At 30.1% G+C, this 10,063-nt stretch overlaps 2 protein-coding genes across 2 annotated transcripts; one reads left to right on the top strand and one right to left on the bottom strand.

The window, feature by feature from the left end:
- The first annotated feature begins 524 nt into the window (after positions 1-524).
- On the top strand, positions 525-4,434 carry LOC112517808 (auxin response factor 4-like). The gene is made up of 4 exons (XM_025125180.1): positions 525-535; positions 1,743-1,860; positions 3,162-3,352; positions 4,239-4,434. Exons 1-4 carry the CDS (start codon positions 525-527, stop codon positions 4,294-4,296), a joined length of 378 nt encoding a protein of 125 aa, XP_024980948.1. The 3' UTR covers positions 4,297-4,434.
- Positions 4,435-4,588: 154 nt separating this feature from the next.
- Positions 4,589-5,442, bottom strand: LOC112518613 (zerumbone synthase; the record flags this gene model as incomplete). Its single annotated transcript, XM_025126378.1, has 1 exon — positions 4,589-5,442. A coding segment is annotated over one exon (819 nt), but the record flags the coding sequence as incomplete, so codon positions are not given.
- Positions 5,443-10,063: the final 4,621 nt, after the last annotated feature.

Raw genomic sequence — 10,063 nt, forward strand, 5'->3', positions numbered from 1 at the left:
AAGGACTTATTTGTTCCAAAAATTGTCCAATGACTTATTTAACATATTTTGGAATGTTCAAGGACTTATTTAACATGTTTTGGAAAGTTCAAGGACTTATTTGTTCCAAAAAAAAGTTCAAGGACTTATTTGTTCCAAAAAAAAGTTCAAGGACTTAATCATTCCAAACAAGAAAGTTCATTGGTTTTTATTGTACTTTTCCCTAAAATGAAATATAATTGTTTGGTAATTGTTGACAATGAAATTAGGGCAATGAATGGCTAAGGGAAGCCCACACTACAAAATAATTCAGAGGGTTTTAGAACCATTAAGAGACAGTTTTTTTTTTTTTGTCAAACAAGATTCACCTCTTAACAATCTAGAGGTTGCCTCTTAATGAAACTGTTAAAATTGAAACAAACAACCCATAAATATTTAACTATCTGTAGATACTGAATTCTATATATGACTTGTTAAAATTGCCCTGAGGAGTTGGGGTTACATCGTTATTGAACAAATGGATTGTTTATCACCTTTTGACCATCATGTTTACCCGGTAAGAAGGGATATTGCTGACCCACAAATATTTTGACTGAGATGTTGACCCGATAATGAAAAACTGCATTATTTTATCAGTCTATGTTTATCTGAACCGATCTCTAATTTATGCCATGTTCTCAGGTATTTTTAACGAGTTAAAAGGAGATGAAAACAGGGGAAAGAAAAACCTGTGTATTCTCGAGATTTTAAAGGATAAAGGAAAGCAAATAATACTGATTTTTCTTTCAAAGCAATTAAAATACTATAAAATTACATATTTACCCATCAATTATAAATTAAACAAGCAAAAATAGACAAAAACAGTCAATTTTCACAACGTAATTCACCTTTTAACTATTTTTTCAATAGAATTCTCATTTTAGTCAAACTCGATTTGTTAGTTTGAAAAAAAAATCTTTACGTGAATTTACATAATGATCCCCATCTACGTAAAAAAATTTAATCTTAAAATATGGTTTATGTAAATACATAAGATATTTATGGGTTGTTTGACAGTTGCTGAATAATTTAGTACAGAATGATTAAGAGACTCTTATAATATAGTGCAAATGAAATATAATTGTTTGGTAATTATTCAAAATGAAATTAGGTTGCTGAATGGTTAAGGGAGGCTCAAGTTACAAAATCATTCAAAGGGTTTTAGAATAATTAAAAGTCGTTTTTTTTTGCCAAAATAAGATCACATTTTAGCGATTCAAATGCCGCATCTTAATAAAACTATTAAGACCCTTACATAAATTCGGCTATTTTGGTTAACCATTTCATATATTTTACATAAATACTTAAAACATTTACATAAAATTTCGATTAATTTTTCTTATATGTTTGTAAAAGGGCAAATTGTATGAAAAAGTAACGTACTTTAACTTGATTCATATTTTGAGTAATGTATTTTCAGAACTTTCATTTTGATACCTAATATGTAAAGTTTTAAACATTTTTAAGTACCCGGGTAATTTTAGATTTAAAAAAATTATTGTCACTAACCATATCAGCAAATAATACTAAGTTGGATACCACATCACTCGCCATGTTAACATGATAATCGGTTAATACTTCAACCGATTACCCAAGTACTTAAATGTTTAAAACTTTATATGTTAATTACTAAAATCAAACAAAAAAATTCATTGTTCGAATTAATTGAAAGAAAATTGAGGGAAAAACTGATTTTTCCTCAAAATTGTTTGTGAATCCTGTAGTCGGCAGAACCACAACCGGAATGGCAAGGACTTCGGTTATCCATGGCCGGCGAGAAACTCATATCCTGATTCCAATCATCGGAAATCATTTTCACTCATTCCTGATTCTCAGAACAAGGTAATCAACGAAGCCATCAATTGTTTTCCGTAATTTCTTTAAGTCATTTGTAACGTTTGAATCATCTAGGGTTTTATCAGGGTTTAAGGGGGCAGTGAGTTAGAATTTGAGAAATTTGTGAAGATTGTAATTCCAATTTTCATGATTATCATCCTCAAGAAGGATTTAATGTCTCTTCTTCGTACTGAACCCTTTCTGGATTTGCTTCCTCTGCCTTACGATTCCAATCTTTATGGATTTTGATCCTCAAAAAAGGTTTACTGTTTGTTTTTTCGTATTGAATCCCTATATTTGTTTCATCTGGCCTCTAAGTTCTAAGTCAATTCGTATTTGCCAAATTTATAAAGTTGTCTCTGTGGATTAATCCGTTTGTATAGAGCGAGAAGGCTTTTGTTTGGGAGAGAGCTTTCATGGACGGAAAGAACGTGTCTTTTCATTGGGAGGGGAATGTATAGAAAAAAACTTGGCTTTCTGTATAAAGCTCCCATTAGAAGCTCAATGAATTAGCCACCCACTTTCTATATCATTAAGCCACTACCAAATAGTCATGTGTATAGCTGACCGAATAAGTTGTGAGTTGCATTAAACTCGTTAAGCTGCTAACAAACATGCCCTTAGTTAGGTTTAACAGGTTATTAGTGTGAGAAAAAGAAATTAGAAAAGAGAATCGAGGCTTCGCAGAAGTAAGCAACCTCACGTCGCCTATTTGCTGTTTGTCTCCATTTTTATTGAACTATATGTATATGAGAAATACAACTTTGCACTTATTATGGGAAGGAGAACAATGGTAGTTGCTTTATTTGATTTCATTTTTCTAATTTTGGAAAGTGATGAACCTCTAGTGATTTGGAAGAAAGCAAGTGATTTGCAAGCGGGTCTTCTCGGAAACAACATTTTTGTCTCTTGAGACAGAGGTAAAATCTGCATATATCATACTCCCAGGTCCCTACCTTCGGGTGGGATATACTGGGTTTGTTATACAAGTTGTGGGTCTTCATATGGGTAATTTCTTTGATGTGTTTTGTGTGCTTTTTTGTTGCGAAGTAGGATCTTTGCATTCTTTTATAACCCTCAAAACCCCCCTTTTTCCTGACATTTGTAGCTTTCGGTTGTGCTTTATATTTGTTTCACTTACCTTTTACACAACTCGGGGGTATATGTGTCTTTTGAGACAAAGGTAAAGTGTGCATACATCTTACCTTCCAGACCCTACCTTCAAATAGGATATACTGGGTTGGTTTGGTTTGGTTTGATCTGGTTTATACAATTAGTGAAGATGGTCTAATTTTTGAATGTCCTAGGTTCTGAAGCATGGAACCGCTCTTGGAAGATCCGTAGAGCTCTCGCGTTTTATTGGGTATGAAGGTCTTATCGTTGAGCTTGACAGGATGTTCGAGTTTGATGGAAGGTTGGTCAGTGGAACTAGTGGATGGGTAGTAACATTTGCAGATGGATATGGCAACAAAATGCTGCTTGGTGATCGCTTGTGGTCGTAAGTACCTATTAAATCTGTATATCATCTATATAATTATATATATATATAGAGAGAGAGAGAGAGAGAGGAGAGATCTTTTACAAACTCTACCATTAGTACAAACCATACAATCCAATTAATGTAGATATTTATAGAAATGATGAGAGTTTATTTAGTATAATTTTGATATTTGTAGAAGATTATCAGAGTTTATTATTATGATCAATGTTTTATATTAGGAAACAATCGAGATATTCATTGAATCATATATTCATTATACTAGATGAACGGTTGAGATTGGTTTATACTAATGGTTGGATTTGTAAATGAAACCACCTCTCTCTCTCTCTCTCTCTATATATATATATATATATAGAGAGAGAGAGAGAGAGGAGATTCATTCTTTTAGAGACCCGATAATTTGTACAAACTTACAAGTCATTTTCATATATTATTTTATATATCAAACAAGTGAAAATACAGTGTTTATGAAGTGTTCTTTCATATGTGAAAGGTTTGGGACTGTTTTTTGAGTCATTTAGGTAAACGACCTTAAATGAGTTTTTAATTCGTGGCCTATATAAGACAAAATGGGTTTATACTCGTTAGAAGGTCATGGATTTAATCAAAATTTCATTTAAGGTTATATACCTAAAAATCTCCTATTTTTCCCCTACACAAAAAAATCTTGAATGTTTCACATAACAATCCTCAATGCTTCACATATGAAACAACATTGTGTAAACACTGCATTTTCACACATGTCATTTCATATGTTAAACAGTACATGAAAACTAATTTGTAAGTTTATACGATTTATGGGAATTGTAAATTATCATATATACATATATATACACACATGTTTCCGACTTGCTAAATTTGTGATTTTGAACCATGGTTTCAGCCAATTCAAGGCGGTGGTGCGGAAGATGACCATCGAGTCGGCTGCAACGGTTAGCTAACTTCTCTTCTATTATATAGTCTTAGACCTCTTGACTTCTAGTTTGCAATAAAATGGAGTTCATAAAACTGTGTGCTTTACTTTCTTGGAATCAAAATGTTGAGAAATCTGTAATATGCCATTAATCTTTGGAGTTTGCAAATTCTTCTTCTTGTTTTTCTGGGTTATGTAGCTAAATGACCTCCTGACAACTGTTCTTTAAATCCATGACCTTTTAGCAGGTTTTTAGACATTCTTCTGTTAAATAAAGACCATTCTCAAAACTGTTAGAAGGTTATTGATATTGAAAAAGTGTGTCAGATGTCGTTTAACCAAAGGTCCATTGTTTTCAGTGATCTTTATTCGGTACACTGAACTTGATGGCTTTGGTGGATGTAAAACCGCCATCAACCACCAGGTTATGCCCGTTGACGTATTTGGCGTCATCGGAAGCAAGATAAACGGCGGCATTTGCCACATCTCCTGGCTCACAATAAGATCCCTTGAATTCACCTACATTCCGCACCATACATGCGATCTCGTGAACTTCAAGATCCGGGAAGTATCCTTTCATTTCTTCCATCACAAATGCCGTTGGAATGACGAAAGGCGATATGCAATTGATCCGAACGCCGTGTTGAGAAAGCTCTGATGCCAACGACTTCACGATCCCGATGACGGTGAACTTGGATATCGAATATGTGTGTTGGGCCAACCCGCCTAATACCCCGGTCACGCTTGCGGTGCATAGGATGGACCCACGTCCACGGGGAATCATCACCCGTGAGGCGTGCTTTACTCCAGCAAGGAGGCCTCGAACATTGACCGAGTTGACCCGGTCGAACGTGTTGAGGTCGAGGTCAACTATAGATGGTGGGGTCCGACATGGTATCCCAGCGTTGTTATACATGATGTCAAGTTGTCCATATTTGGATACGGTGAAATCGACTGCGTTGGCAATGTCGGATTCGTTGGTGACGTTACAGGAGATGAATGAGGCGTTTGGACCGAGTTCGGTGGCGGTGGCGTGGCCGAGCTCGTGGTGGATGTCGGCGATCACCACCTTGGCACCGTTGTCGATGAATTTCGTGGCAGCTTCTTTGCCTATGCCGCTTGCTGCTCCGGTGATCAATGCTATTTTGCCTTCTAGCCTGTGGTTAATAAGATAAATATTTTATTTTAGAGCACCTACAAGTATATATCAATGCATCATTGCATATTTATGGGTCGTTTAGTGATTTTTATCTGGTTAAAACATCTTCAACAGATTTTTTATAACTTTTATAAAATAGAAAATCAAAAGTTACAATTCCAAAAAAGCTAAATAAATTATTTTAGATCAATTAATATCTTGAAAATATAAAATAAAATTTCAATTTTAACATATTAAGGGGTTGTTTACCAAATGATAAACACCTACTATCAATCTCATGATAGAAAATGTTATCCGATAAGGTAAGTAAGAATAATAACTTTTACCGGTAAGCTTATTAAATAAGTAGACTTGGGATCACGTGAAACCAGACTGTTTTCGTGAGACACATGAGACATCTTTTTTACATTTGAAACTTCACAGCAAAACACAGTGAAGGTAAGTAACCTTCACAACATTTTTTCTGTGACTATTCGGCTTCTTTTTACCTTCACGATATTTTGCTATGAAGTTTTTAAATATAAAAAGAGTGTATCATGAAAACAATATGATCTTACGTGAACCCAACCCTAAATAAATATTAGGTAATCAGAATATAAAAAGACCCCTTTTTGCTCACAAGTGGTCTATAAACTACAGACAAGCATGACTGGATCAGTGCTCACATCACATGCATCCTTTTTAATTTTTATTTTTGCAAATATAATAATAGCTTTTTTAGCAGATTTTATATAATTTCTAAATAATTAAAAAATAATTTATTTTTTTATTTTAAATTTTTTAAAAATAATTATATTTTTTTATATAAAATTATAATAGTTTAATTAATTAATAAAAAATTATTTTTTTATTTATATCGAGTTTTAGAGAATTATTTAAATTTAGAGTTTTTTTTATTTCTATATTTTAGAGAACAATATAGATAATTTGTTGGAATAAAATATAAAAATCTTCATTTTCTATATTTTGGATCATCTGTCAGAGCATTTCCAAGAGATTCTCGAAAATTTCTCCAAAATGGATAATCAAAATACATAATCTCCAAAATGAAATTACATTCAACTTCAACAGATTTTCCAGTTTAGAAATTATAACATTGATTATAGTACTAAAATATTTCATACATTTTGTAAACATATAGTCCTTCTCTCATAAATATTTAATTTCAAGGGTTGGGTTCACGTGAGACCAATATGTTTTTATGAGACCATTTTTTTTACACTTGAAACTTCACAGCAAAAAGCTATGAAGAAAAAAAAAATCGAACTTTGACAACAAAAACACTCTGAAAGTTACCTTCACAGTATTTTGCTGTGAAATTTAAGTGTAAAAAAGTAGTCTTACGAAAACAAACCGGTCTAAGAGATCCCAAATCTTAACTTCAATATTTCATATTGTTGGACATATAATATATATATATATATATATATATATTTATTTATTTATTTATTTATTGAGACGTTTTTCAAACAATTTTAGAGAAAAAACTAGCCGTCTAAAATTCTTAAATTCTCTATATTTTTTTTTAAAATCTGTTAAAAATTCTTTAATAATTTAAAAATAAAAAAAATTCTTTAATAATTTAAAAATAAAAAAAATTCATATAATCAATCAATATTTTATAATTGTACCTTAGAGTGTGAGAAGAAGAGAAGCTTCTTAACCAGGAACTTGGAGCAACCATTCCTCTTGAAGTAGAGATGCTTCATCACAACCCAAAACTATTATATCAGTTTCATTATATATATATATATGGTTGATTTTACGTGAAACCATACTATTTTTGTAAGATCCGTGAAATCACTTTTTTATACTTGAAACTTTACATGTGATGGCAAAAAAATATGAACTTTTACAACAAAAATACTGTGAAAGTTATTTTCATAGTGTTTTGTTGTGAAGTTTCATAACAGACTGGTTTTACGAGATCTCAAGTCTATATAGAGAGAGAGAGAGAGATCACACACAAAATATATATATATATATATATGTGTGTTTATATATATATATTGAGTTAATTGTATGGATATAATAAGTGGAAGAAGTTACTAACCAGGTGGATCTGATTGATCTGAGCATCTTTGATCTTGATTACACCAACACCCCTTTTAGAGAGAGAGACAGAGATGGAGCCGGGAGGGGAGAGAGAGAGGCCACAAATCTTACAAGGGCAACTCTTCATCTTTTTATATCTATATATGTATGTATAATAAACATATATATATAATATGTTGTATATGTTACTATATATATATATATATATATATATTATATATAAGTTTGATCATTTGCAAGTCTTTTAATTTATATAAATCAAACAATTGAGATATTTATGAAAAATGATGATGATTATTTATATAAGTGTAATATTTATGAAAGATCATCATAGTTAATTTGTTATATAGTGACCATTTATCTGAACTGTATTCAATTGTGCATATAAATAATTAAATTTGTTTTTTGGTTTTATGCATGTGTGTATGTTATGGATATGTGCATACCGGTCAAATTACTTACAAATTACTTATATGCACACCATTCAGATGAACGATTATTAGGGTGTTACTCAGTTTTTAATTTTTTTTACGATTTTTCACTAAACCTGATATAATATATATATATATATATATATATCACTTATAAATTATTATTAACAATTTTTGTTTTTCGAATATTTTTTTTATTCAAATCTAATAAAATCATGTTTAAATTTTAATTAAGAGGAACACTGTTGCAAATAAATATTAAATTAATTATCTATATTATTTGTTGGGATTTTGTTTTATTGAATTAAATAATAATTTAAATTTTAAATACAACTGAAACAATATACGTTATAAATTATTAGTTATTTATATTCGAATATGATACCTTTTAGTATCAAATTTATTGCGAGTCAATTACATGTTTCATCCATGTGCATCGTTATACATTTTTAACGGTTATAATCGCTTTTCTGAGAATTTAACATACTTTGTCTTTTGTGGTTAGGGGTGCTTGTGGATTTGATTGATTGAATTGAAGATATTTGAACAACTTAACCCAATGTTTGCGGTTTAAAAAATCTTAACCGAACCCAATCCATACCGGTTGGTCGGGTTGATATGTTGGTACATTAAAATATTCTTCTAACTTTGAATATGTTATTTTTCTACTCATAATTTCTTTTTCATCATTAATTATTTGATACAACTTATCCATACTTCTTATATATATCACATTCAGTTAATTTTCTCAATTTACATATGTTCACAGTTACTGAACATATATATGAATGACAGAATAAGTTATATAAAGATGTGAATAGATTAAAAATATGTGTATATGAATAATATACATGATAGTTAATTGTCTAATGTATATATATTAATAGAAATTCAACAATCATATTAAATCAAATAAATAAAAGAATATAGGGTTCAACGGAGTTGGGTTGGGTTCAATAATAACAACCCTATATCAATCAAACATCTATGGTTTGAAAATTTACAACTCGATTAGACATCGAGTTGTTTCCGGTTAAGTTATTTTGCGTTGGGTTGATCGGGTTTTTGAGCACCTTTACCTGGTGCAACCACAAAGATCTAAGTCGTTGATTTATTTAGAGACCGAACTCATTAAAAAATACAGCCACAAGAACCCAACTCATTATAAGTTTTGTAACCATAGGAATGTAAACTGTTAAAAAACGCAACCACAAAAATACGATCTGTTAATATTTTTTAAAAATAAGAATTGTCCGTAAAAACATATAACTATAAGGACGAAACATGTAATTTATATATTTTATTTATTAATTCAACTAGATTTGACCGGAAAAGGGGACAAAAAGGTAAAATAACTTTTTGAAAAAAAAAAGGTAATAAATAATTAAAATAAATTAATAAATAAAACATAATTAAATCAAACTTTTAACAATTCTTATTGGCTACCAAAATTTTCCAAATTATAACAACATCTACACACGGTACTTTATGTTATTCTAAATAGTCTTTCATTAGCAATTGTATTTGTAAGATATTAGAAGCATACTTGCGCAATACAATGGTATTTGTAAGATATTAGAAGCATACTTGCGCAATGCAATGACATACATTGTAATTTAAATATTTTATTTTATTTTTTATATCAGTCGATGTTATAATATGGCTTTATGTGATTTTGAGAAAGCGATGATTTTTTTTTTAATAAAAGATATGTTTGAAGATATCATAAAAATTTGACAAAAATATATCAATATTAGTATCAAATTAACTATTTGAAATTCCTCATTTTTTTGTGTAATTTTTTAATTCAATTTTTTTATAATTTAATTTATATACAATAACGAAGTAATTTATATTTGGTTTAATAATATAATTTTTTTATAAAGATAATAATTATTTATTTTGTTGGAATTCGATAATTATTATAATTATATTTTAGATTTTTTATATTTTAAAATGAGATGTTCATCATCTATTTAATTATGTTTATCCGCAGTTATTTATACGAATTCAAACATCGAACTTTAATAAGTTGTACTTATACATAATTACTTGTAATCTTGAATTTTAAGTAATAAGCATCAATATACAGTATTTTATGCATAACAAAAATATATCGATATTCGTATCAAATTAATTATTTAAAATTC

Source organism: Cynara cardunculus, assembly GCF_001531365.2.
Source record: "Cynara cardunculus var. scolymus isolate 2C chromosome LG 9, CcrdV1, whole genome shotgun sequence".
In the NCBI taxonomy this organism is placed as follows: domain Eukaryota; kingdom Viridiplantae; phylum Streptophyta; class Magnoliopsida; order Asterales; family Asteraceae; genus Cynara; species Cynara cardunculus.